The sequence below is a fragment of the Sus scrofa genome, chromosome 14, assembly GCF_054392235.1.
Source record: "Sus scrofa isolate SSC_HxYL_T2T_F1_AM1 chromosome 14, Sscrofa_HxYL_maternal_Yorkshire_Landrace_v2.0, whole genome shotgun sequence".
NCBI lineage: Eukaryota > Metazoa > Chordata > Mammalia > Artiodactyla > Suidae > Sus > Sus scrofa.
In genome coordinates, this window is record NC_139396.1 from 71161014 (window position 1) to 71188165 (window position 27152).

General features: G+C 51.5%; 2 protein-coding genes across 8 annotated transcripts in view; one reads left to right on the forward strand and one right to left on the reverse strand.

Moving 5' to 3' along the window:
• Nucleotides 1-238: 238 nt before the first annotated feature.
• Nucleotides 239-4016, forward strand: DERL3 (derlin 3). Of its 5 annotated transcripts, none has more exons than XR_014826059.1 (7): nucleotides 239-350; nucleotides 467-532; nucleotides 609-682; nucleotides 809-1090; nucleotides 1419-1491; nucleotides 1887-1977; nucleotides 2074-4016. XR_014826059.1 is itself a non-coding variant. In XM_005670904.4 (7 exons), exons 1-7 carry the CDS (start codon nucleotides 258-260, stop codon nucleotides 2153-2155), a joined length of 696 nt encoding a protein of 231 aa, XP_005670961.1. In that variant the 5' UTR covers nucleotides 239-257; the 3' UTR covers nucleotides 2156-4016. The 5 variants fall into 5 exon arrangements, 4 of the variants coding, with proteins under 4 accessions (XP_005670961.1, XP_005670962.1, XP_084850111.1 ...); XM_005670904.4 differs by having other exon boundaries at nucleotides 809-902; nucleotides 1296-1491; XM_005670905.4 differs by having other exon boundaries at nucleotides 470-532; nucleotides 809-902; nucleotides 1296-1491.
• Nucleotides 4002-27152, reverse strand: part of SMARCB1 (SWI/SNF related, matrix associated, actin dependent regulator of chromatin, subfamily b, member 1) — a 31041-nt gene continuing 7890 nt past the window's right edge. For 2 of the 3 annotated variants that reach the window (XM_001929438.6, XM_001929437.5), the window contains exons 4-9: nucleotides 25155-25292; nucleotides 22804-22931; nucleotides 13539-13705; nucleotides 9407-9597; nucleotides 4678-4809; nucleotides 4002-4349 (exon numbers count right to left, since the gene is read on the reverse strand). In XM_001929438.6, the coding sequence (XP_001929473.1) occupies nucleotides 4310-4349; nucleotides 4678-4809; nucleotides 9407-9597; nucleotides 13539-13705; nucleotides 22804-22931; nucleotides 25155-25292 (796 nt within the window). In that variant the 3' untranslated portion in view covers nucleotides 4002-4309. Of the gene's footprint in view, nucleotides 4350-4677; nucleotides 4810-9406; nucleotides 9598-13538; nucleotides 13706-20984; nucleotides 21170-22023; nucleotides 22932-25154; nucleotides 25293-27152 lie in introns of those variants that run through there. The other variant, XR_014826058.1, reaches the window with a different exon arrangement.

Genomic DNA, 27152 nt, shown 5'->3' on the forward strand with positions numbered 1-27152 from the left:
GGCACCACAACAACCGCCACGTGCTCAACCGTGGGGCCTGCTTATTGGTCCGGAGATTCGACCCACCCGCCCGCCCCCTCCGCCCCGCCCCCAGAATACAGTTTACTCCTCCTATTAGTTACCTGTCCCAGGACCCCTCCCTCTAGCCCGGGAGCGCGGTGCCGCCGACGCGGATTGGCTAAAGACTAGCAGGCGGGGCTTGGAGGTGGGTTAAAGAGCTTGCTAGCAGTACCGCCACGCGTGCCTGAGAAGGTTCAATGGCGTGGCAGGGACTGGCGGCCGAATTCCTTCAGGTGCCGGCGGTGACGCGGACCTACACCACGGCGTGCGTCCTCACCACGGCCGCGGTGGTGAGTGGGTCCTGCGAGTGGGGTGTCGCCATGGTTACACCTGGGGGTGGCTTTGGTTGCGGTTGGACCCGCCCCCCGCCCACAGGGCAGACCCTGACGCGCCCTTGGTTCCGCAGCAGCTGGAGTTCCTCAGCCCCTTCCAGCTCTACTTCAACCCGCACCTCGTGTTCCGGAAGTTCCAGGTTAAGCCGCCCCGCCCCCTTACACCTGCCCTTCCAGCCCCACCCGCCCCGCGCCTGACCCTCTGCCGCCCCACAGGTCTGGAGGCTCGTCACCAACTTCCTCTTTTTCGGGCCCCTGGGATTCAGCTTCTTCTTCAACATGCTCTTCGTGTATCCTGCACCGCGCGGGATCGGGCAGGGGGCGGAGAGTGGGGAGGGGGGGTCCACCCGGCGGGACTTTCCCAGGAGCGGGAAACTGAGACCCAGCCGGTGGCACTTCCTATACGGACGCCGCAGGTTCCGCTACTGCCGAATGCTCGAGGAGGGCTCCTTCCGCGGCCGCACAGCAGACTTTGTCTTCATGTTTCTCTTCGGGGGCGTTCTTATGATCGTATCCTTCCGGGTGCCTAGAACCTCTGATCCTGGTCTCTGTGGCCCTGGGGCCTGGCTTGAGTGCTGGCTGGAGGACTGTCGCTCCCTCTAGCTTAGCATGTATTCAACGTGCATGGTGTGTTCAGCTCCAGGTGCCAAGGCGGGTGTAAACGAAATATCACAGCGTGGGGTGCCTGTGGCCCAGAGGTGAATGCTAGTAGCCAGGAGGAACTCGGGCAGGGGTGGGCAGCAGTGGGATGTGGGGGTGAGGTGCTGAGGCAGGGCAGATGAGGTGGCCCCTGGAGGCCAGAGCGTGGCTTTAGATTGGGAAGGGAAGCCAGCGGGAAGTTTCCCAGGGTTTAGGAAGTCAGGCAAGTCCTGGGCAAGGTATGAGGCCTTGACTCTGGCCCAGCTGCTGGGGCTCCTGGGCAGCCTCTTCTTCCTGGGGCAGGCCCTCACAGCCATGCTGGTGTACGTGTGGAGCCGTCGAAGCCCCCGGGTGAGGGTCAACTTCTTTGGCCTCCTCACCTTCCAGGCACCATTCCTGCCCTGGGCGCTCATGGGCTTCTCACTGCTGCTGGGCAACTCGATCCTTGTGGACCTGCTGGGTGAGTGCTGTCCATCCAACCCTCCCAAGGGAGCTCTCTGGGACCTGGGGGTCTGTTTGGCCAGAGCCTTCCCTGCACCTGCACTGGACCTCTCATCTGCCCCCGCCCCCTCTTCCTGTCTTCAGAGCTCCTCTGTTCTTCCAGCCCCCCAAACAAGCCAATGGGTTTCACTTCTTCAGGCCTGACCTGCTGAGGCTGGTGTGGGTTCTGACCAGGGTGGGGATGGGTAGGCTGGGGTTCCTTCGTGGCTCCCTTCCTCCGATGTTCTCAGGCACCCCCTGCCCCAAGCCCCACCCTGGCCAGCAGTCTGGGCAGGACATGGGGCATGGGTGCTCTGGGCCTCCAAGGCTCTGGACTGTGGAGGGTGGCCTCAGCAGTTGGTGGCCCTTCCACAGGGATCGCCGTGGGCCACATCTACTACTTCCTGGAGGATGTCTTCCCCAACCAGCCTGGAGGCAAGAGGCTGCTGCTGACCCCCAGCTTCCTGTGAGTGCTGGGGTGACAGCCCTCCTCCTGCTTCCCTCCTACGGCTCAGAGCCCAGGTGCTGCTGACTGCAGCTCAATGTGGGCCCTTCCCCACAGGAAGCTGCTCCTGGATGCCCCAGAGGAGGACCCCAATTACCTGCCTCTCCCGGAGGAACAGCCAGGACCCTTGCAGCAATGACCCCTCCCAGGGCCAGGGCCACTCGAATAAACAGAAAGATCTGCAGCCTCTTCACCCACAGCAGTGGCTCTCCTCGGCTGCCCACACCCTTCTTTCAATGCTGGGCAGGTGCTGCTGGCCTCCAACCAGGGCCACTAAGCCTGGTCCAAGTGCAAGTGGTAGGATGGAGGCCCAGAGAGGGTCAAAAACCTGCCCAGGGTTGCCCAGCAGAGATTTGGTCTCTCAAATCTCAGTGGCAGGGCCAGGACTGAGCTGCCTAACTGGTGCCAAGCCATCTGTGGTGGCGACTGCTGCCCATGGGGTCCTCAGGGTGTCACCCTGGGCCCCTCCTGTCCTTCACTATCAACCCACAGCAGGTCTTTGCCTCCGTTTCCAGCTAAGCAGCTAAAGGACCCATGGGGCAAGGTGAGGAAGAGGGCCAGGCCCTTTCTGTGACCCAGAGCCTTAAGTGTCACCTTAGCAAGTCCAGCAGCTGAGGCAGAGACCTCTGGGGAGGACCCTAGGAGCTTCCCTTTTCTCTCTGTAAAGTGGGTATCAGATGACCAGCTGTGTGGTGGTTTATTCCTGGATCACAGCAGCAGCACAAGGGCTCCAGTCACAGGTTGTCATGTTCACAGATGACAAAAGTAATGGCTGTGGAGTTGAATCATAACTTTGCAGTAAAACCTTCAGAACAGCAACAGGTGGGCTAGGCGGCAGGGGGGGGTGGCAGGTAAAGGCCCCTTCCTGGGCCTCTGCCAGGCAGGCAGCCGGCCTGGCCAGTGGGTTGAGGCTGGCAGGGTCCCTCCCATCCCACCAGCTATGAGGCTTGGGTTGTCTCCTGATGGACAAGCTCTTCAGTGGCAGGACCCTCTTGTCTCCAAGGCTAGCTGGGCCTGGAATCTCCCTCTTTGTTCAGAGCCTTCCAGTGAAGCCAGCTATCCCCTTGCTGGGAGTCCAGCAAGTTCCATGGATGAAGGGAAGTGGCTGGAGGTCAGACTGCTAGGACGTGCTCACAAGACCCCTCAAGTCTGAAGGCCAAAGCCCAGCTCACCCCACATCCTACAGCCAAGAGTCCTCAGAACCCCTGCCCAGCATGGGGTATGGGCCAGCGCTGGGTGCCATGGGCCCTGCCCTGCTCGCCACCAGCAACTGAAGGCATGTCAGCCTGGAGCAGGCTCTAGCTCACTGTCTTCAGACTGCAGCCACTCCCAGTTCACTGTGCAGTAGCTGGCCCGGAGAGGAGGCCAACAGGTGCCACATATCCCACGTAGAGTGGAGATCTTTCCTTGTTACAGAAGAGGTGGCAGAGCCAGGCGGGATGCTCTTCTCTCCTCTCACAGCCGGCTGAGAGGGTGCAGCTGGCCTGGCCACACGCCAGCCAGAGTGGAGACGGGCCCCAGTCCGCCTGTCACTTGAGTGCTGCTGGGAGGTGTGGTGTGAGAGCACACCTGCTGGAGCCAGGCACCAGGTTGGCAGCATGCCCTCAATGCCTGTATGGGATGGGGTGGCCCAGGCGATAGTGGGGGTGGGCCGTGGTTGGCAGGCTGGTGGCCCTGCCCTCTGAGCCTTTCACCATCTTCTCACACCTGGGGACAGCTGCTCCCCAGCCAGGCAGCGGTTTGGCAATCCAGAAACCACCCAGCCACAGACTTGCCAAGTAGGGTGGGTGGGACGCTGGGGTCAAGGGGACCTGACAACTGCTCTGACCTGGGGGCCTTGCAGGGCCTGAATGGAGCCATGGCCTTGCGAGTGCCGAGCAGGAACATGAAGTGGAGGATGGTGAGGGCCTGTCCACCAGCTTGGTCATGCGTCCCCGCCAGCCTGTTCTGTGCTCACCCCAGCCCCATTCTTATTTTTACACCACTTTGATGAAACAGAACAGGACTTGTTGCCTTTTATTTAAAAAGTGTTGCTTGCCCTGCCTGGGGTTCCTATACAAAAACAAAACACAACCCAAAACAAGGCCTCTTCCTGACCAGAGACGGGCAGCGGGGACTGGGGCTCAGCAAACGGAATGTGTACCCGGGGGTGGGTGGGGGGCGACTGAGAGGCCCCTACCCCATGCTCCTCAGGCAGCCGGGCTGCCTCTCCTCATGCCCTCCTCCCAGAAGACAGGAGAGGTGGGCGGTCCAATCTTCACATGCTCCGTGGGAGCCATGCACCACCGGGTGGTTACCAGGCCGGAGCAGTATTGGCCAGACGCCTCATCCGCCTGCGGAGGGGAGAGAGAGTGACCTGGGGCAGATGCTGTCCCCACGACCCCATGGGGAGCCGGGGTGGGGGGTGGAGACAGGACATGGCAGGTGGGAGCCCAGCCCCTGCCCTTGCCTGGGCCTGTCTGATGCTTGGGGCCTGAAGCTGCCCCCTGCCCTGTCCACCTCTCCAGGGGTCCTGGAACCCAGTCTGGGATGAGGTCAGGCCCCATCTGAGGGCTCACTCATTCCCTGAAGGGCTAGATCGGGACTCATCACCCAGGGGCCTGCCAGGTCTCAGGAAAGGCAATGGTCCTGCGCTGCCTGGGAAGAGGGCTGGGGGGGCACCTTGTGTTCCTGTCCTGGTCGCGGATCTTCTTTTCCATCTCGGCATCTGTCAGGGTCTCCAGCAGCGGGCACCACTGGTCAGCATCGCCTGTGTTCCGGATGGCAATCTCCACCGTGGGCAGGGGGTTCTCACTGTGGAAGGTGGGAAGGAGGCAGATCATGGAGCAGCGGCCAGAGAGGCCCCAGAAACCACCATCCACCCCCGCCCACCAGCACATGGACCAGAACCTCAGGGCAGAGCCACTGGGGCCACTTGGCCCTTCCCTTCCCTCCGCAGCACCAATACCGCTGGCCCACCACCCAGTGGATTTCTCCTTGAAGTGGCTCTCGGCAGGCACTCTGCTGCCACCATAGTATCTCCAGGCCAAAGACTAGGGCAGGGTCCACAGAACAGTGTGGCAGGGCCAGCCATTACCACTGGACCTGTGGGGAGCAGGAGGGGGGCCTACCCGCTCAGTGTCCAGGAGAAAGAGGAAAGCAGAGTCTGCAGGGGGGTTGGATGCTGCTCACTGAGGCCAGCTCCTCAGCCTGCTTCACAGGGGCCCAAACCCATGACCTCTGACCACTGCATCCTAGGTCCCTTAGCAACTGTCCCCCGACTCCACCCAAAGGCCACTGCACACCCTCTGGTGAGTGGATTTAGCTGGGGGTGGGGCACTACAAAGGCCTGGAGGGCACCTGGCTGAGCTGCCGCCCTGATCGGAACCCCAGGGTGGTGAAAAGTGAAGAGGTCCAGAGATCACGGGCCAAGAGAGCCAACCCCCCGGCTCACCCCCTCCTGCAGCGCTGCCCAAGCCTGGACCTCTCCCACCCTGGCCTGTGCCCCGTAGCTTGGCCCCTTGAAGGCCCATCAGGAGTTGGCCCACCCAGAGCCCTGCAGAGTCAACTCGGTGGCGGGGGAGAGGGGGCAGTGAATGATGGCCCTTGGCCTTGGTTTTGACACCTCATCTGGAAAATGGGGACGATGTCCTTGCTGTGAGGGATTTCACAAGATTGTGATTACTAAACATCCCATGTATACCCACTGTGTATGTTGGGGCCAGGGGCCCACTCACAGCCTTCCTGTGTCCACGGTTGGAGGAGAGTCTGCCTGGGGTCCTGGGGACCTCGAGTGCTTGGGACACAGCTCGGAGCTGTCCTGCCCCCGCAGAGCAGGGCTCACCTCTTGCTGCCACAGTGTGGCCTGTTGGGTCCATGCCCACAATGCCCAGGGCTCAAACCTGTGCTGTAACTCAGAGGCCAGGGGCCAGGCCGCCCTACTCTGCAGCTCCTGACAGCTGTTCCCCAGCCAGGCAGCAGTTTGGCGATCAAGAAACCACCCAGCCACAGACTCAAACATCATTCCTCACCTCCGGGGCTCCCAGCTGCCTTCCGAGGAAGAGCAGACATGAAAGTTGCCAAGGCCACGCCGAGGGGAACAAAATATGTTTTCTTCTTAATTTAAACAAGGGCCTGGAGGCCCCTGTGTTTACTTCCCCAGTGTATTCCACCCCAGTGGGTCTGTTCTAAAGTAAGAACTGTTCAGACCAGGCATGAGAGGACGGGCCTGAGCCAGCAGGCCCCATGGGTATGGGGGGACACATGGGCAGAGAGCCGCCCAGCCTACAAGGGGGTTCTGCTCCCCGGGCCTCGAGGCACCTGGGACCCCGATATTCCTACCAGCCAAGGTGTCCAAGCAGGGAGGCTGTGGCTGGGAGAGAACGGGGAGGTCATCTTCAATGTGATCTTACTTTTATGACCTCATGAGGTGCGATGGACCAGCTGAAGAGCCTGTTCACCGTGCCTACTTCATAGGTGAGAACGAGACTGCAGGGGCCTCTTGCCCAAGCTCTGCGGCCAGTTAGGAGGTGACAAGACTCGACACCACCCTCCTGTTTATGGCAAACTGACTTTGGATAAGGAGCTAAGCCCACTCAATGGGGGAAGGGCCGTCTTTCCAGCAAAGGGTGCTAGGGTGAGACCCTGGACCAGGCAACACAAGCAATGGAAGAATACATGATTAAACTGAGTATCATCAAAACCAAAAACTTGTGCTTCAAAGGATAGAGTCATGAAAGTGATAAACAACCCATGAAATGGGAGAAGATATTTGCAAATCAAGTATGTGATATGGAACTTGCATTGAGGATATATAATGAATTCCCACAACTCAATAATAAACAAACTTAGAGCCCAACTAAAAACCAAAGGACTGGAATAGCCTTATTTTCCAAAGAAGATACATAGATGGTTAACGGCCCATTATGAGATGCTCGACATCATTAGCCGTCAGGGAAATGCAGATCCACACCACACTGACACGCCATGTCACTCCCACGAGGGTGGCCAGGATCTAAAAGTCAGAAAGGTGAGCGAGGATGTGGAGAAACAGGAACCCTCACTCAGGGGCTGGGCATGTAAAACAGTGCTGCTGCTTTGAGAACAACAGTTGGGCAGTTCCTCCAAATGCTAAAGAGCGTGACCACACGACCCAGGAATTCCACCCCTAGGTACCTGCCCAGGAGAACTGAAAATAGCTGTTCAAACAAAAACCTGTGCATGAATGTTCACAGCAGCACTATCATTTACAGCCTAAAAGTTGAAACCACCCAAGTGCCCATCATCTGATAACCAGGTAAATAAAACATGGCCTGACTATATGATGGACTATTACTCAGCCATGAAAAGGAATGAAGTTCTGATACAGGCTCCACATGGACAAACCTTGAAAACATTTATGCTAAGAAGCCAGCCCCCAAATCATACATTATATGACTCTATTTATATTGAGTGTCCTGAGCAAGCAGACCTACTGACAGGAAGCAGACTGGAGGTTGCCCAGGGCTGCACAACCCTGTGAACATCCAGAAAACCCCAGAGTCGCCCATTCTAGATGGGTCATTTGAAGGGTTGATGGATTCTGCTTCAATAAAGCGCATACAAAAACCAGCCAGCCAGCCTGTGGTTGGGCCAGGAGTGACCTCTTTTGGAGGCTCCTGGTTAACCATCTCACAAGGACCCTGGTGCCTCTTAAGCCTGAGGCTGTGACAGCAACAATGCCACATCCCTCACTGGCACAGCTACCAGGTTCTCTGCCCCTCTGCCTTATCCCTGGCTGGTTCCCAGCCTGACCACCTAATGTCCCTTCCCCAGGCCCCCTCTGGCCTTCAGTAGCTACACATTCATTCCTCCTCTACCGGAGGAAGTGCCAGCAACTCTGCCAGAAGTGACCCTCCTCACAGGTCTCAGTGACCGTCTAACGTCCTCATACCCTCTGCCCTGCCCCTGACCACTCACTGTCTGTCCCCACTCCGCTGGCCCTAGGAAATCTACACGTTCTTCTGGTTCAGCTCTGTCTTCTAGCAGCCTGGGGCCCCCAACCCACGTGCCACAAGCCCGTGTCCCACCCCCAGACTCACCCAAAGCTGCACTGCCTGCCTCTGCCCACATCGGGCCCACCCAGCCCGCTACCTGTTCTCTGTGCTGGTGCCCATGCTCACATGTCCTGTGACTGGCCTGCTCCACTGGTGCAGTGGACACTGGGCTGGGCTCAGTCTGTAGGAGACAGCCCGCATTGGCTTGCAAGAATCCAGGGTGCTTCCAACAGGGGTGACAGAGGCCCAGGGTTTCAAGTCTTGAGTCACATGACTCAGCAGCAGCCAAGCCTGAGCCTAGCAAAGACCAGGCTAGGGGCCTCCCAAGGGACACTACTGTCCCCTCTCCTTCCCTAGCCAGAGGCCGGCCAGCAGGGAGGGGCCACCACTGGTCTCCTGGGGAGCTCCCGGGTGTGGGTAGTGTAGCAGAAGAATGCAGTGGGGGTTGGGAGGCCATCTGCAGGGCTACTGGAGGTCACACATGTGCCCTCAGCAGGGCTGCCCGGGGCCTCGTGCCCTGCAGGTGTCTGGTCACTCCTCTCCTGCTCAGTTACAGGAAGCCCTGAGAAAGCTGTCTCCAGGAATTTTGGGGAGGACCAGCAGAGACGCAAACAGACTCACACGCTCCGCTACCGTCATGTCTCTGCAAGTTCTTTGTCCCGGCTCCTTCACCACCTAAGGGGCTGCCCTGAGTAACTAACCACCTCCAAATGTGGACGGTGACGCCTTAATGAGCAGAATAAATCCTAACATCCTGTTCTGACGCACTGATACTCAGGGCCGCCCCCACCAGCACTCCATCCCCACATGGAAAAGGAGCTCACGTGACAAAGTCCTAAAGGGCAGGCGAGCACCACCCCCGGGAGGAGGAGGGCCACATCTGTGTTTCGAGGAGCTCCTACCTCCAGCCCCCAACCCCGCCAGCACCCAGGACAGGAGGCGGATGCTCTGTTTACACTTCTCTCTCTCTGACACACACACACACACACACCCCATCTCGGGCGGCCTGAAGGCCACTCCCTCTTCCATGCGTGTAGCCAGCGACTGCTCACTGCCTACTCTGGCACTGAGCATGGGCAGTCAACAGGAAGGGGCTGCCAGGGGATGCCCTGACCGGGGAGGGCTAAGTGGGGTAGCCCATGTTTGAGACTGGGTGCAAGCCCATGAGGCAAGGACCCTAGCAGAGGAATTGCTGGCAGCAGCAGGGGCGGAGGGCAGAGGGGCAAGCCGCCGTCTCCTGAGATCCCCAGCGGGGGATGGGAGGAGCCCTTGGCCAGATGCACCTGGAGGTTCCAGAAAGACATCACCTCATACAGGAGAAGCTCGTCCCCAGGACAGGTTTTGCAGGGGAACAAGGGAGTGGCCAGGGGTCCTACCTGAAGGCATAGGTCTTCTGGTGCCAGCTCAGCTGTCCCCGAATGCTGTATGCAATGGTGGTGACGAACTCCCCGCCCAGCCCCAGCTCAGAGCACAGCTTCAGTGCAAACTTCTCTGGCGAGTTCTCCTTCTCTGACATGTCCCACTCGAACTGGTCCACCAGCGAGATGTTTCCCACATGGATGTTCAGCTGGGGCCAGAACCAGGAATGTGAGTTAGAGCAGGCGGAACTGCACCTGCCCTGGGGGCCATGAGGAGGCAGGACAGTCATTCTGGAGGGGCCAGGCTAGGCTGGCCCTTGTCCCTCTGGCTGCAGCTCTCCATCTGTAAAATGGAGCGGACCCCACAAGCCTCCTGGGTGGTCCTGAGAGGCTCTGGTTCAGGGCCTGTAGTCACCCTCTAGGGAAGACCTGAGGTGCCCTGGGCAGCCAGGCCCGGGCCTTGGTCCCACCGTGGCACGTGCATTTGTAAGTGGCCACTGTGAGCTAAGGCACTGCTCTGTTGAGAAGTGACACTGCTCAGGTGCCATGGTTCCAAAGATGTCCATCCTCTGCCACCACAGACACATTGACTCCTCTGGAGCCTGGAAACCCTGGGTGTGCCCGCCAGCTCCCTCTCCTATAGGGTCACAGGACCCACGAGGCTTCTGCCTTACCAGCTATGTCCCACCTCAGTGCTGGCAGGCCCTCACGCCACTCACCAGGCAGGCCCCCCAAGCTGGGGATTGTCTCCTAGCAGCCCACCAGCTGCCACCATCCCATGGGTGGGATTATCGGTGGGCTGAAGGGCCTGAAGGGACCCCATGGCTGACAAGTGTCCAGTCACCAAGAAAGCCTGTGATCAGGGGAGCAGGTGATGTTCCCAGATGGATTTTCAACTGCCTGACAGCTTTCTGTATGGCTGCCCACAAGTCCCATCAGGATAACAAAGAAGTGATGAGAAAAATGTCAAGAAAGCCAGCTGGTTATTCGTGAGGATCCTCTTGGGGGCTGAGTCCAGCTATGTGGAACCATGTGGCTGGGTAAAGCTAAGCCTATAAGGCCATGACTCCACTGTGGCTACAGGACAAGGATGCAACCGAGAGTGAGGTCACGGCCATCCTCCGAAAGCCACAGGCTGCACACGCAACACAGGAGATGGTCCCAGGGTTGTACCCCACACCCCCATTTCTCTCCCAGTGCATCCCCCTTCTGAGAAACTGCCTCTTTCTGCTAGTTAACCATAACATGAAACTGAAATGGGTTAATTAAAATAAATTTGTATTTCTCTTAAAAGAAATTAACTAGCAAGGAAGCTGAATCAGTAATTAAAAACTTTCCCACACAGAAAAGCCCTGGACCTAATGGTTTTATTGGTGAATTTTACCAAACATTTAAAGAAGAACTAACACCAATCCTTATCAAATTCTTCCAAAAAACTGAACAGAAAGGAACACTTCGTAATTCATTGCCTTGATTTCAAAGCCAGACAAAAATACAAGAAAAAATACAGACCAATATTTGCTATAAACATTGATATAAAAAATCCTCAATAAAATACCAGCAAAACTGAATTCCACAGCATATAGAAGAATTATGTAACATTATAAATGAAATAATGTTATAAATAAATTCTAAAAAGTGGGATTTAGGAGTTCCCATCATGGCTCAGTAGGTTAAGAACCCAATATAATGTGTCCATAAAAATGCAGGTTTGATTCCTAGCCTCATTCAGTGGGTTAAGGATCCCAAGTCACTGTGGCTGTGGCTGTGGCCAGCAGCTGCAGCTCTGATTCAACCTCTAGCCCAGGAACTTCCATATGCCGCAGATGCAGCCCTAAAAAGAAAACAAAAGCAAAAACAAAAAGTGAGATTTATTCTGACAATGCAAGGATGGCTCAATAAGAAAACTGATCAGTGTAATAATATACCACATGAACAGAATGAAAGACAAAAATCACATGATCATCTCAACTGATGCAGAAAAAAGTATTTGACAAAATTCAACATGCTTTCATGATAAAAGTACTCACCAACTAAGAACAGATAGAGACTATATCAACATAATAAAGTCAATACATGAAAAAGCGCATAGCAAAAAAGAAAAGAAAAAAGTCATAGTAAATATCATACTTAATGGTGAAAGGCTAAGGACTTTTAAGATCAGGAACTAGCCAAGGAAACCTACTCTTGCCACTTCTATTCAACACAGCATTGGAATTTCTAGCCAGAGCAATTAGGCAAGAAAAAGAAATAAAAGATATCTACTTGGAAAGGAAGAAGTCCTCTGTTCTCAGATGTTATGATCTTATATGCAAAACACCCTAAAGATGCTATTAAATAAACTGTTAGGACTAATAAGCAAACTCAGCAAAGTAGGAGGATACAAAGTTAACACGCAAAAGTCAGCTGCATTTCTCTGCACTAACAATAAACAATCTGAAAAGGAAATTAAGAAAAAATTCCAATTACAATAGCATCAAGAAGAATAAAATACTAAGAAATTAACTTAACCAACAAGATGAAAGACTTGTATAATGAAAACTGTAAAACACGCTGAAAGACATTAAAGATATAATTCATATGGAATCTAATGACAAAGGATGTCCAGCCAAAACAATGATGAAAAAAAGAACAAAGTTGGAAGACTCACACTTCCTAATTTCAAAACTTATTGCTAAACTGTAATAATCAGGAGATCCCCTTGTGGCTCAGCGGTAAAGAACCTGATTAGTAACCATGAGGACATGGGTTTGATCTCTGGCCTCACTCAGTGGGTTAAAGATCTGGCACTGCTGTGAGCTGTGGTGTAGGTCGCAGAAGTGGCTCAGATCCTACGTTGCTGTGGCTGTGGCACAGGCCAGTGGCTACAGCTCTGATTCGACCCCTAGCTTGGGAACTTCCATATGTTGCAGGTGTGGCCGGAAAAAAAAAAAAAAAAGACAAAAAAATTAAAATAAACTGCAGTAATCAAAACTGTGGTACTAACATAAAAATAGACACACAAACCAATGGAACAGACAACCCAGAAATAACCCCCAAATATGTGGTCAAACAATTTTCAACAAAGGTGCCAAGATTATTCAAAGGAGAAGAGACAGTGTTTTCAACAAATGGTTTTGGATAAGCAAGATATATATATGCAAAAGAATGAATTTGGACCCTTACCTGATAGCATACACAAAATTAACTCAAACTGTATAGAATATATAAATGTAAGAGCTAAAACTATAAAACTCTTAGGAAAAAACATAGAGGAAAAGCTTTATGACATTTAATTTGGCAATAAATTCTCAGATATGACACCAAAGGCAGAGGCAATAAATGAGAAAATAGACAAATTGGACTTCAACAAAATCGAAAACTTCTCTGCATCAAAGGACACTATCAACACAATAAAAAGGCAAGCACAGCATGCAAGAAAATATTTGCAAATCACATATCTGATAAGTGACTGGTATCTAGAACATATAAGAAAGTGGTAAAACAAAACACACCTGATTCAAAAAGGTCAAAGGACCTTAAGCAGACAGAAGATAAACAAATGGCTGATTAGCACATGAGAAGATAGTCAAAGTCACTAATCAACAGGGCAATGCAAATCAAAACCACAAAGATATATGCTTCACACCAAGCAGGCTCTGCCGAGGACAGGCCTGGGTCCAAATCCCAGCTCTAAGACTTCTCAGTGGAGAAGCTGGGACAGGTGACCTGCCTGACCTCTCTAGGTGCCCACCTCCTCACCTGTAATACAGAATCTTCCCCCAGGATGGCAGCAGATTACTGAGACAGTATGGAGTGTGCTGACTCAGCCTGCCCACAGGAAGAGGGTACTCATCCTACTGTGGGCTTCCCTGCTCTACCTATCATCTAGCCTCATCTCCTTTGTACCACTGGGCTCTGCACCATGCCTGGCAATGTCACACAGCACCCCCTGAATGTGATATCTTATTCAGAAGTCAGCCCATGCCCTTCCCGGGATAAGAGTGTTGCCTGAAAGACAGCTTTTCAGAAGTCCCATCCCACAGCGTGGACCCCAGACAAGCTCTGTCAAGGCCTCCAAGTACCTTCAATGCCTCATGAACTCCGCACTTGTCCCGCCCCACATTCTGCAGGATAAGGAAGCCCCAGTGCAGGGCAGGAAGCTGCCTACCTTGATAATGACCCGCTGGTCTGACTGGTCCTCCAGGATGCTGTCTGTGGGGTAGGACTCAATTTGCTGTCTGATGGCAGAGGCGATGGCTGGTACAAATGTCAGCGGGTTCAAATCCAGGTCATCACAGAGAATTTCTGAAAACATCTCAGGGGTCATCAGCTTCTCTGCAATGAGGAGGTAGGGACTGCCATTGGATTGCAGGGCCTCATCTCATCGCTCTGGGCCCTGATCTCCCTTACCCCTTCCTCCTCTGCCAAACCTCCCGGATGAAGATGAGGATGAAGAGAAGGAAAAGGTTAAGGGGAGGAAAGAGACGAGCACCCCCTCTGGCCCTCATTCCACACACATCCCCACACACACCTCTGGGAGGTGTCAAGACCCTAAGCGCTCCCCCATACCAGGCCCCCCTTGCTCCCAGGCTTAAGACCACACAGCTCCATTAGTTCTACCAGTGAGATGTCTGGGGAGAGGGTACACAAGGGCACTTCAGAGCTGAAATACCATGTCCTCCCTCTTCTGACTCAGGCAACCAGGAAGGTCCACAGGGAGAAGATAGCCTCAGAGGAAACCAACGCTACCAACACCTTGATCTCAGACTTCCAGCCTCCAGAACCCAGGGGAAATCAAACCTGGTGTTATACCCCCAGCCTCTGGTACTTTGTCATAGCAGCCTGAGCTAACACAGGTTCCTTCTGAAAAAGCCACTGTGAGGCCAGCATCCCATGCACAAGTAGGTGTGTGTCCACTCACCATTTCCTCCCCAGTAGAGAAATCTCTCAGAGATAATGTCAGGCTGCCTGTGGATTTTTACAGATCTTCGGGCAGTTTCTGACTCTGTGGGCAGCTCATGCACTCAACCAGGTGACAGCAAGGAGATGTGTACAGCTCCTGAGAATGTAACTGCACCAAGGGCAAGCTTCACGGGGATGGCTTACAATTGGCCAGACCTCAGCAAGGTCCTGTGTGGTCAAGTGTTCTCGCCCCACCTAGCCTCTTCTCACAGCCTCAAACCTCGAGGACCACATGCCACACAGGGATGAGCCACAGAGGACAAGAAGCCAAGAATGAGTACCCTCAAGAGTTCACAGCATGATTCCATCAAGAACCAGGTCTGGGAGTTCCTGTCGTGGCTCAGCAGAATCCATGAGGATATGTGACTGGTATCCATAAGGATGCAGATTTGATCCCTGGCCTTGATCATGTGCTATGGTGTTGGTGGCAATGAGGCTCAGATCCTGCGTTGCTGTGGCTGTGGCAAGGCAGCTACAGTTCCGATTGGACCCCTAGCCTGGGAACTCCATATGCTGCAGGTGCAGCCCTAAAAAACAAAACAAAACAAAAAAAAAACAGGTCTGCTGGATAAATGACCCGTTTCCTCGAAAGACCAGAAGAGCCAGAGACCAGCCCACCTAATGGCACCGTTTTGACAGACCTGAATGTTCAGCCAGCCTCCCGTCAATAACGCATACAGCCAGCAAGCATTACTTATTTTGGAGATGCGGGAGGAAGCTGAGCGAGCGCTCAGGCCAAGCATCCCAAGAATGTCTTGTGCAAGGCCATCTTCAAAGGTAACTTCTTAGTTTGTGACAGCTGTAGTTCATATGCTGTCTTGAGAACTGTAGCCACACACTAAACCTGAAGACTGGGAAGATTCATTTCTCCCACTTTCTCCTCTTTCAAAATTGCTTTAGTGACCCTAATTCCTTTGCCTTTCCATACGCATTTTAGAATAATTTTGTCTAAATCTACAAAAAGTCTTGCTGGGATTTTCACAGAAACTGCATTAAACTTGCTATCTACTTAGGGAGAATTGACACCAATCTTTTAATCCATGAACATGGTTGTCTGTCCATTCACTTAGATCTTTTAATAACTTTCATTGGTGCTTTGAGGTTTTTGGCATACAAATCCTATGTTTGTAAGATTTACACCAGGAAAAAAAAAAAAAAAGATTTACACCAGGTATTCCTCTGCTTTTTTATTTTGCGGGGCGGGGGGAGGGGGGGTTGACTGTACCCGAGGCATGCCAGAGAGCCAATGCCACAGCAGTGACTTAAGTCATAGCAGTGGCAACACTGGACCCTTAGCCTGCTGAGCCATCAGGGAACTCCTCCCTTGTTTTTAATTGAGTGACTGGTACTTGTAATGTACTTTTACACTGAACATTTGAGTGTCCATGTGTTCACTGATAGTATACAGAAATACAATTTATTTTCGCATGTTTATCTTGTGTCTTGTGACTTTATTAGTTCTAGCAGGTTTTCTTGTAGCACTCAGCTGGAATGCTGACCCACTGAGAAAGGCAGGGGAAAGAACTCACATCCTCAAGGATACTAGTCAGATTCATTTCTGCTGCGCCATGAAAGGAACACCTCTTGGGATTTTCTATGTACACAATCATACCATCTACAAATAGGGACAGTTTTCTTTCGTTCTTTCTTTTTTTTTTTTGCTCTTCAGGGCCCCATGTGGACATATGAAAGGTCCCAGGCTAGGGGTCAAATAGGAGCTGCAGGAGTTCCCGTCGTGGCTCAGAGGAAACAAATCTGACTAGTAACCATGAGGATGCAGGTTTGATCCCTGGCCTCCCTCAGTGGATTAAGGATCTGGTGTTGCCGTGAGCTGTGGTATGGGTTGCAGACGCGGCTTGGATGTGGTGTTGCTGTGGCTGTGGTGTAGGCCAGCGGCTATAGTTCCAGTTCCACCCCTATCCTGGGAACTTCACATGCTGCAGGTACGGCCCTAAAGAGACCAAAAAAAAAAAAAAAAAAAAAAAAATCGGAGCTGGCCTACACCACAGCCACAGCAATGCAGATCAGAGCCACATCTGGGACTTACACCATTGCTCATGGAAACCTCACAGCTCATGGCAACACCGGATCCTTAACCCACATCCTCAAAGATACTAGTCAGGTTAGTAACCCACTGAACCACAATGGGAACTTCCTATTTCTTCCTTTCTGATTCATGTCTCTAATATCATTTTCTTACCTTATTACACTGGCTAGTACCTCCAGCATTATGTTCTGTTTTGTTTTTTATTTTGCTTTTTGCTGTGCCCACGGCATGCGGAAGTTCCTGGACCAAGGATCAAACCCAAGCCACAGCCCTGACAACTCCAAGTTCTTTTTTTTTTTTTTTTTTTTTTTTTTGTCTTTTTGCCATTTCTTGAGCCGCTCCCACAGCATATGGAGGTTCCCAGGCTAGGGGTCGAATCGGAGCCATAGCAATGTGGGATCCAAGCCGCGTCTGTGACCTACACCACGGCTCATGGCAACGCCGGATCCTTAACCCACTGAGCAAGGCCAGGGATCAAATCCACAACCTCATGGTTCCTAGTCAGATTCATTAACCACTGAGCCACCATGGGAACTCCCCCAAGTTCTTAATTATTAGGCTACCAGGGAACTCCCCCATTACTATGTTGAATAACCATGGTGACAGGAGACATCCTTGCCTTGTCCTGATCTCAGCAAGAAAGAGTTCAGCCTTCTATCACTAAATAGGCTATTAGATAAAGGATTTTGTGTATATGCTCTTTATCAAGTTGAAGAAATTTCCCTCTATTCCCAATAGTCTGAGTTTTTATCAGGAATGAGTGATTGGAGTTCCCGTTGTGGCTCAGTGGTTAACAAATCTGACTAGGAACTGTGAGGTTGTGGGTTCAATCCCTGGCCTTGCTCAGTGGGTTAAGGATCTGGCATTGCCATGAGCTGTGGTGTAGGTTGCAGATGTGGCTTGGATCCTGCGTTGCTGTGGCTCTAGCGTAGGCCAGCAGCTACAGCTCCAATTGGACCCCTAGCCTGGGAACCTCCATATGCTGTGGGAGCAGCCCAAGAAATGGCAAAAAGACAAAAAAAAAAAAAAAAGAATGGGTGATGATTCAGTTAATTCAGTTCTCCTTTTATCCTTTGTATATATTAGGACTTGGGTATAATTTTATCTTTTTTTTTTTTTAATTCTGCTGTTAAAAACAGAAAATAACAATAACAATTCTGGAAATCACCACCATAAAGGAAATTCTAAAGTAAAAAAAAAAGAAAAAAAGAGTGATGAATTTTGTTAAATGCTTTTTCTGCATGAATTGATATGATTGTGTGATTTTTCTTTAGTCTGTTAATGTGATGGATCACACTGATTTTCAAATACTGAACAAGCCTTGCATCCCTGGAATAAACCCCTCTTGGGCCATGGTGTGCAATTCTTTTTTTTTTTTTTTTTGCTTTTTAGGGCCACACCTGCAGCATATGGAAGTTCCTAGGCTAGGGGGTGAAAAGGAGCTATGGCTGCCGGTCTACACCACAACCACAGTAATGCAGGATCCGAGCTGTGTCTGCCATCTATACCACAGCTCACAGCAATGCTGGATCCTCCTTGAGTGAGGCCAGGGATCAAACCCATATCCTCATGGATACTAGTCAGATTCATTTCCACTGCACCACAATGGGAACTCCCCTGTAATTCTTTAATGTTGCTAAATTCTGTTTGCTAATATTTTGTTAAGAACATACACATCTATAGTTATTAGGGATATTGGTCTGTAGTCTACTTGTTATTTATTTTGCCTTTTGTCCTTTTAGGGCTGCACCTGGGGCATATGGAGTTCCCAGGCTAGGGGTCTAATTGGAGCTGTAGCTGCCAGGCTACGTCACAACCACAGCAATGCGGGATCTGAGCCGTGTCTGTGACTTACACCACAGCTCGTGGCAATGCTGATCTAACTAGCTTTATAAAATGAATTGGGAGGTGTTCACTCTTCTATTTTCTGGAAGAGAATGTATAAAATTGGTGCTAATCTTTCTTTAAATGTTTGATATAATTCTCCAAAGAAACCATCTGGGCCTGGAGATTTCTTTTCTGGGAAGTTTTTAAATTATGATTCCTTTATAGTTACAGAGAAGAGTTTCCTGATGGCTCAGCAGGTTAAGCATTGCCACTGCTCTGGCTCTGAATACAGCTGTGGCATGGGTTCAATCCCTGGCCTGGAAATTTTCACATGCCACAGGTAAGGCAAAAAAAAAAAAAAAAGTTACAGAGAAATTAAAACTATCTGATATTAGGTGAGTTTGTTGTAGCTTATGTTTTGCAAAGAATTGGTTCATCTTGCTATCCAGCTGTTCTACAGCTTGTTAAGAGATGTTGAAGTTTCCAGTATAACTGTAGATTTGTCAGTTTCTCATTTCAAGTTCTATCAGTGTTTTGCTTCACGTATTTTCTGGTTCTGTTGTTTAATGTATATGCATTTAGGACTTCTATGTCTTCTTGGAGGACTGACCTTTTCATCATTATTTAATGTTTCTAACACTGGTAATTTTCTTGGCTCTTTAGTGTGCTTTATCTGCTAGTACTGCAAACTCCTGCTTCTCGTTGATTAATGTTTACATAACATATTTTTTACTAACTTTTTTTTTTTTTTTTTTGGTCTTTTTGCCATTTCTAGGGCAACTGAAAATACTCTTTCTAGCAGAGTTCCCTGGTGACCTAGGGGTTAAGGATTTGGTATTACAACTGCTATGGCTCAGGTCCCATCCCTGGCCCAGGAACTTCAGCATACTACAGGCATGGCCAAAATGTGTGTGTGTTTGTGTGTGTATTGCTCTACCAATCTGTTTTTTTGTCTTTTGTTTTTGGGTTTTGTTTTTGTTTTTGCTTTTTAGGGCCACACCTGTGGCACATGGAAGTTTCCACAGAAGGGGCTGAATCGGAGCTGCAGCTGCCGGCCTACACCACGGCCATAGCAATGCAGAATTTGAGCCACATCTGTGACCTACACCATAGCTCACAGCAACGCTGGATCCCTGACCCACTGAGTGAGGCCAGATATCGAACCTACATCCTCATGGGTGCTAATCAGATTCGTTTCCGCTGTACCAAAATGGAAACTCCCCAATCTCTGGGGGGGGGGTTGTTTAAATTTTTTTTTTTTTTTTTTTGTCTTTTGTCCTTTCAGGGCTGCACCTGAGGCATATGGAGTTCCCAGGCTAGGGGTCTAATCGGAGCTGTTGCTGCTGGCCTATGCCCAGAGTCACAGCAATGCCAGATCCAAGCCGCATATGCAACTTACACCACAGCTCATGGCAACGCCGGATCCTTAATCCACTGAGCTAGGCCAGGGATCGGACCTGCAACCTCATGGTTCCTAGTCGGATTCGTTTCCCTTGCGCCACAACAGGAACGCCCCCAACCTCTGTTTTTGAACTTACAATTATTGACACAACAGGGCCTAGGTAGGCCATTTTATTTTTGATTTCTGTTTTTTTTCTTGCCTTCCTGTGAGTTACTTGAATATTTTTTAGGGTTCCACTTCATCTACAGTATTTCTGAGTGTTATCTCCTTTTTTTTTTCTCTTTTTTTAATCCTTTTTACAGCTGCACTTGCTGCATATGGAAGTTACTGGGCTAGGGGTTGAATTGGAAGTGCACCTGGGGCCTACGCCACAGCCACAGCAACACTAGATCCAAGCCACATCTGTGACCTACGCTGTAGCGTGCAGCAATGCCAGATCCTTAACCCACTGAGCAAGGCAAGGGATCGAACCCACATCCTCACAGACACTACGTAGGGTTCTTAATCTGCTGAGTCACAGCAGGAACTACTCTCTCTGAGTGTATCTCTTTGTTTGGCATCTTTAAGTGATCCTCTATATTATATACATATACACATACCTTACTAGTCTACTGGTTTCTTCATTTTACCAACTCAAGTGAGGGACTGAAATCTTAACTTCTCATGATGTCCCTTCACCCTCCCCCTTTGGAACACAATTGTCTTAAATGTTTCCTCTACATACACTTAAAACCATATTAAACAGTGCTATCCAAAAAAAAAAAAAAAGGAGTTCCCGTCGTGGCGCAGTGGTTAACGAATCCGACTAGGAACCATGAGGTTTCGGGTTCAGTCCCTGCCCTTGCTCAGTGGGTTAACGATCTGGCATTGCCGTGAGCTGTGGTGTAGGTTGCAGACGAGGCTCGGATCCTGCGTTGCTGTGGCTCTGGCGTAGGCCGGTGGCTACAGCTCCGATTCAACCCCTAGCCTGGGAACCTCCATATGCCGCGGGAGCGGCCCAAGAAATAGCAAAAAGACTAAATAAATAAATAAATAGTGCTATTATATTTGCTTCAACTGTCAAACATAATTTAGAAAACTCAAAAGAAGGAAGTCTATTGCATTTACCCCTATTTTTGCTTCTTCCTTCCTGAAGTTCCAAAGTTTCTCCTTCTACTATTTCCCTTCTTTCAGCCATTCTTTTAGGTTAGGTCCGCAGGTGATAGTTTTCCTTCATCTAAGTTCATCCCTGAAATACTTTGATGGGGTATAGGATCTGGATTGGCAGTTATTTACTTTTAGTGCTTCAGTGGTCGTGATGAGCAGTCTGCTGTTGTTCTACGTCTTTCCTTGTGGATAAGGTGTCTTTTTTCACTGGCTGCTCTCAAGGCCCTGTGTTTATTTTTTACTTTATTATAATCGTAATTTTAAAAATGTCTTTATTAAAGTATAGTCAATTTACAATGTTGTACCATTCTCTGCTGTAGAGCAAAGTGACTCAGTCATACACACAGACACTTTTAAAAAATATTTCTCATCATGGTTATTATTATTTGACCTTGCCTATGGCATATGGAAGTTCCTGGGCCAGGGATGGAACCTGAGCCACAGCAGTGACAACACTGGAGCCTTACCCTGCTGAGCCACCAGGGAACTCCTAAAATTTTGTGCATAGATTTTAGAACTTGAATTATGATGTGTTTTGGATGGATTTCTTTGGGTTTATCTGGTTGCGGTTTACTCAGCTTCTTGAATCTGTCATTTGCGATTTTTTAGGCCTCCCAAGTGAGCATGATGGATACAAATCTTTACAAACTGCTCCCTATAGCCACGCCCTGGGGTACAGACCCTCAGGGCCTCATGGACCCTGGCCTGGAGCAGGAGCAACTCTGTATTTTTTTCCTCGGGGCAGTTCACAGGCCTGCTGTGGGGGCCCCTCACTGCCCGGGTGCAAAGATGGTGTCTTTGTGGGCACATTTCCTCACCAGGCAGCTCATCCTTTCCAAAGATGCCAACCCCCTGAAGATGTTGCCACATTCCACAGGCACCCCAATCAGCTCCCTCTCAGGTCCTTCTCAGAGAGCTCATCACTGAGAGACACCTTCTACAGGTGAGGCTCAGACTGAAGAGGACGACACAGTGGTTCATTCAGGCTGCCCCACCAGTGCCCTGTACACTGCTAAGCCCTCTGCGTGAGGGTGCTCATGCCCACCAGTAGGTTATTTGAAACTTAAATTAGTACATTAGATAACACTGGTGAGTTTCTCATGATTCTACACTTTTATTCATTTAAAAATTATATTCACTATGTTTTTGTTTGAATATAAATAATATCTTTGTTATAAAAGTCTGTGAAATTCAAGAAAAGAAAAGCAGAAAAGAATAAACCCATGTGTAACCCCCCCCCATCCCAGAAGCATCAAGGACTCTAAATGCCTGGGTGGGTGTCTGATCTCGGCTTTCCTTTCTACATCTGCAGAGCCTGGACATGAGAAGTCAGGAGAGTGGGCATCTGACCAGGACTCAAAGGACGAGAAAGGGAACTGGGGCGGGGAGAGAGTAGCCCTACTGACCAAGGAAGTGACAGAGGCTGTGGCATGCACACAAAGTGCTATGAAAGAAGGGAGGACATGTGGGGAGCCGGCCGGCTGAACCCATTTGAGGGGCATCAAGACCCTCGTCACACTCTGTGCACTGGTAGCCTGCATGCCAGGCTCCCCCATGCTCACTGGGGGAGGAAGGACCCAAGGTCACGTGCCCCGCCCATAGGAAACCATGGCAGAAGCAGGATTTGAACCCAGAGTCCACACCTTCCAAATCCATGCCATGATGCTGGGGTTTTTTTTGGATTTTTTTGTTGCTGTTGTTGTTTTTTAAGGGCCACACCCATGGCATATGGAGGTTCAACCTCCAGGCTAGGGGTCAAATCAGAGCTATAGCTGCCAGCCTCTGCTATGGCCACAGCAACACAAGATCCAGAGCCGTGTCTGCAACTTACACCATAGCTCACAGAAATGCTGGATCCTTGACCCACTGAGCAAGGGCAGGGATCGAACCTACATCCTCATGGATGATAATCAGATTTGTTTTCGCTGAGCAACGACGGGAACTACACCATGATGCTTTGAATGCTGTGTTCAGAGTCCAGGGTCCCCTTGATGGGTGGCAGGTGGGAAAGGGACTGTGAGCAAAATGGCCGTGTTGGCCACCACGTACCATTCATGTTCCAAGTGAAGGCATCCCGTAGCTTCTGCCCGTCGATCTCCATGTCCAGCCGGATGGGGACCAGCACCTCGGGCTGGGATGCATTCTCATGGATCACAGCTGGGTCATGGTCGTCAAAGCTAGAAAGGGAGGCAACAGCATGCTCAGCCAGGGTGGCTGGGGTCCCGCACCCTGACCAGGGGGGAAAGCCTGCTTCTTAAAGGGACTTGTCCACTATCAGCAGAGATGGGGCCAGCAGGGGTCCTGGGGCCACAGGGGCAGAGCTCTGACTTGGGCACTGGGACAAAAGATGTGGACACTCTCCACAAGAAGGGAGATTTAAGTACCAAGGCAGGCAGGACTTCCCCAGAAAGCTGTGGGAAAAGAAACATGTTTCCAGAGAAGGAAGCACCTGAACAAAGGCCAAGGGGCGGGAGAGCTGAGGGAGTAGCCAGAGCAGCCATGGAGGATGCAGACCAGGCAGGGGAGTGGTACAGGGGTACTGGGAAGCGGCAGGGGTCCAAGCCTTCTGCTTCCATCCCAAGGGAGCTCAGGAGACTGTGAGCCAGGCGGTTGCCTGCTCACACATGGAGACAGGAGGGAAGAGCCAGGCGGGGGATGCACCCAAGGGCATATTCGGAAGACAGAAGGTTCCAGACATGGGTATGAACAAATAAACAAGATAAGGGGAAACACCCCCATGCCAGACACAATGGCCTTGGGAGACATGGTCAGGGGAAGGGGCAGAAAGGACTTTTTTTTTTTTTTTTTTTTTGGTCTTTTTAGGGCGGCATTAATGGCATATGGTAGTTCCCAGGCTAAGGGTCTAATTGGAGCAGTACTGCCAGCCTACACCACAGCCACAGCAATGCCAGATCTGAGTCACATCTGCGACCTACACCACAGCTCACGGCAACACCGGATCCTTAACCCACTGAGAGAGGCCAAGGTTAAAACCCACGTCCTCATGGATACTCATCGGGTTTATTACTGCTGAGTCACGACAGGAACTCCAGAGTGGCCATTCTAATGGGAGGGCACTCGGAGAAGACATTCAAACACAGATGGGAAGGAAGGAAAAGGTGGGAGGGAGGAAGGTGGGAAGGAGAAGGGAGGTAGGGGTGAGCCTGCAGGTGCTGGCAAGAAGCGAGGCAACCACAAAGGCAGGAGCTCCGGGGTGGCCTTGGAGCGCTGAGAAGGCCTGAGGCGGGGAAGGCAGTGGGTGGCAGAAGATGGGGCCAGAGAGGGGCGGCCACCACCTGGACTCTGGCCTGCTGACATCAGTGTGATGGGCATCTGGAGGACCCACCCTGGCTGATGGGGAGCTGGCCAGGGATGGTCAGATTCTGGATACTCAGAAGGCTGGGCATGCAGAATCTACTGAGACTGGCTCTGTGGTGTGAGAAGGAGGAAGGGTTGCAGGGTTTGGGCCCGAGGACAGCGAGGGTGGGACTGCCGTGTCCCGGGATGCAGGCGGTGCATGTGGGGGTGCCCAGGGCCGGTTAGGGGAGAGCTCAGGGGATGGGAGCTTGCAAAAAGGCCTCCTGAAGACATCTAGGTCCTAAGTCTTAGAACCTGATTGTTTCCTTGTAGAGCAAATAAAAGGGCGGGGCTTACATTAGTGATTAAGAATCTTGAGAGAAGATTATCCAAAGGGGCCCTAAATTACATCACAAGTGTTCTTACAATAAACGGGGAAATCTCTCTCAGAGACACACACACACACACACACACACACACGGCAGGGGGGAGGGGGGGAAGGCCACATGACTATGTGGCCACTGAAGAGACTGGAGTGAGGCAGCCACCAGAACAAGGAAAGTGCCTGCCAGAAGTTAGACCAGCTCCCAGAGGGAGAAGGGCCAAGTGAAGGTCCTGGGATCCAAAACCCTGAGAATAAACTTAGGGGTTTTTTGGGAGGGGGGTACTGTTGGTTTGCTTGTTTGTTTTTGGCCCAGTGTGCAGCAGCTTGATGTGGGATCTCAGTTCCTAGACCAAGGACTGAATCCAGGCCATAGCAATGAAAGTGCCGAGTCCTAACCACTAGACCACCAGGAAGCTCCCAGACTTGTGTTGTTTTAAGCCACCAGTTTGTGGCATTTTGTGCCAGGAGCCACAGGCAGCTCACACAGTGAGTCACATGGACAGCATTTGAACCTGGCAGAGGAAAAGTCCGGGGACTGGGCCCAGAAACACTGCCCGAGGAGCTGGGGGTGAGGTCGAGCCAGGCTGGGCCACATGGGGCCCAGCCGTGCTGGAGGCTGAGGGAGCTGGCTTCTGGGGGAGCAGCACGGCATTTTGGGGACACAAGGCCAAATGCGGAAGAGAACAGCAGCGGCGGCCAGAGGTGGAGGAACACTCACCAGAGTGGGAATGTCCTCTTCTTGTCCCGGCCCATGCGGTTCCTGTTGATGGTCGTGGAGCAGGGCACGGCATCCAGGTGGTGGGAGCTGTTGGGCAGGGTGGGCACCCACTGGCTGTTCCTCTTGGCTTTCTGTTCCCTGGGAGACAGTGGACACCCCCTGGCTCAGTCTACAGGCCCCAACTGGCCCCAGGCACCAGATCATAGTCATGGGCGCCCACCACTGCCCTGCCCAGGACCCCCTTGCACCCTAGGCCTCTGCAGGCCTTTATTCTCAAGGCTTCTCACACTGGCTCAGAGGCAACAGCATTAAGGGAAGGTGCACAGCAGTCCCCAGCCCGGCGTGAGCCACAGCCCATGTGCTCCATGCTTGGCATGGCTCCTTGGAAGCACTGTCCCTCCTGTGAGGAAGGGGCACCAGGGGGCTGCCCAAAAGAGTGGCCCTGGACAGAGCCTCAAACACTGAGTTTTTCTGGAGGGGGGGAAATTCAGGCAGAGCACAGGTGGCGATAGGGCAGAGGTAACAAGTCATGGGCTTGGCAGGGGCAGGGGCTGGAGACACGGAGAGGGTCCTGATTACAGAGGCTAGCGGCTGGCAGTCCCTGAGGATCTCAGGCAAAGTTACTCATCAGGCTGAGATGCATTACTTTAGACGCACGGTCCAGTCTGAGACAGACTAGGCAATGTTGCTGCCTCCGGACCTTTAGGACAGCAGAGGGGAGATGTGTTGATAAATTCACTCTAGAAAATGAGGCTCAAAGTAATTTCAGAAATTTGCATCCCACACAGGGCTCCAAATTACTAGTTGCTTTTCCCTACTAGGAAAACACCCAAAGCTGGGAGGTCCCATTGTGGCTCAACAGAAACAAATCTGACAAGTATCCATGAAGACACAGGTTCGATCCCTATCCTTGATCAGTGGGTTAAAGATCCAGCATTGCCATGAGCTGTGGTACATGTAGGTTGCAGATGTGGCTCAAATCTTGAGTTGCTGTGTCTGTGGTATAGGCCAGTGGCTGCAGCTCCGATTTAACCCCTAGCCTGGGAACTTCCATATGTCAAGGGTTCAGCCTTAAAAAAAAAGAGAGAGAGAAAGAAAGAAAAAGAAAATGCACAAAGCTGCTCTAGACAGAGGGCATGGGCTCCTACCATCTGTCCCTTCATCACCCTTGGCCACCATCCCTCGTGACACTGTGACACTGTGAGCAACATGGGGGCAGCGACTCACATTTATGCCCCCAAACCCTCACCACGACGCCTTTAATAACTACCATCCAGGGAAGATGACAATCACCTGGCTTCCTGCCGATTAGATTCACCCTCTCTGGAGTGGTGAGGGTACAGCTACAGAACTGAGGTTCCCCCAAAGCCGTGGCATCTCTGCAGCAGCCTCTCCCACTCCTGGGACGCAGCCGCTCTGCCAGCCCTCCTGCCCGCAGTCTCAAGCAGACAGTGTAAGTTATGTCACAGACATGGTGCATGGCACTACATGTCTAGACACAGAATCCGAGAATTTGGGATCATGTAATTCAACCTTCCATCCACCGCAAGGGGGTATGTCTAAGCACTCAGAGGGGGGCGTCCAGCCTCTGCCCGACCTGCCCAGCAGCCAGGAGGGAGATGCCAGCCCCTGGGAAGGCTCCTGCTGACAGTGGAGCCCATCAAAGTGGCTTTTCTGGAGCCCACCCCCACCCCATAACCCTACAGTGTTCTAGTCTCTCAGCTTTTCCTCACAGGACGGAATCATCCGAGAGTATTTACCACCCCATAAAAGGTTCCCAGCAGACTTGAAAGTCCTGTCCATATGCACATAATTTCCTCCTGAGACTCCTCTAGCAGATACTGGCTAGTACTATTTTTTTGCCAGATCCCTTGGGAAGAAAGGAATCTACAGAGCATGCATCCTCTTAGAGCATAGGCCAGGCTGGATGCATGCCATCTTTTCCAGGGGGCAAGGGGAGTTATAAAACAATCCAATGGTAAGGTTGAGAGAAAATCT

What these genes read in the sequence shown, in the direction of transcription:
- DERL3 (XM_005670904.4), top strand. Translation starts at nt 258, where the DNA reads ATGGCGTGGCAGGGACTGGCGGCCGAATTCCTTCAGGTGCCGGCGGTG. An exon ending in GATCCTTGTGGACCTGCTGG is followed by an intron (nt 1,492 to 1,886) that starts GTGAGTGCTGTC and finishes GCCCTTCCACAG; the next exon opens with GGATCGCCGTGGGCCACATC. An exon ending in CTGCTGACCCCCAGCTTCCT is followed by an intron (nt 1,978 to 2,073) that starts GTGAGTGCTGGG and finishes CCTTCCCCACAG; the next exon opens with GAAGCTGCTCCTGGATGCCC.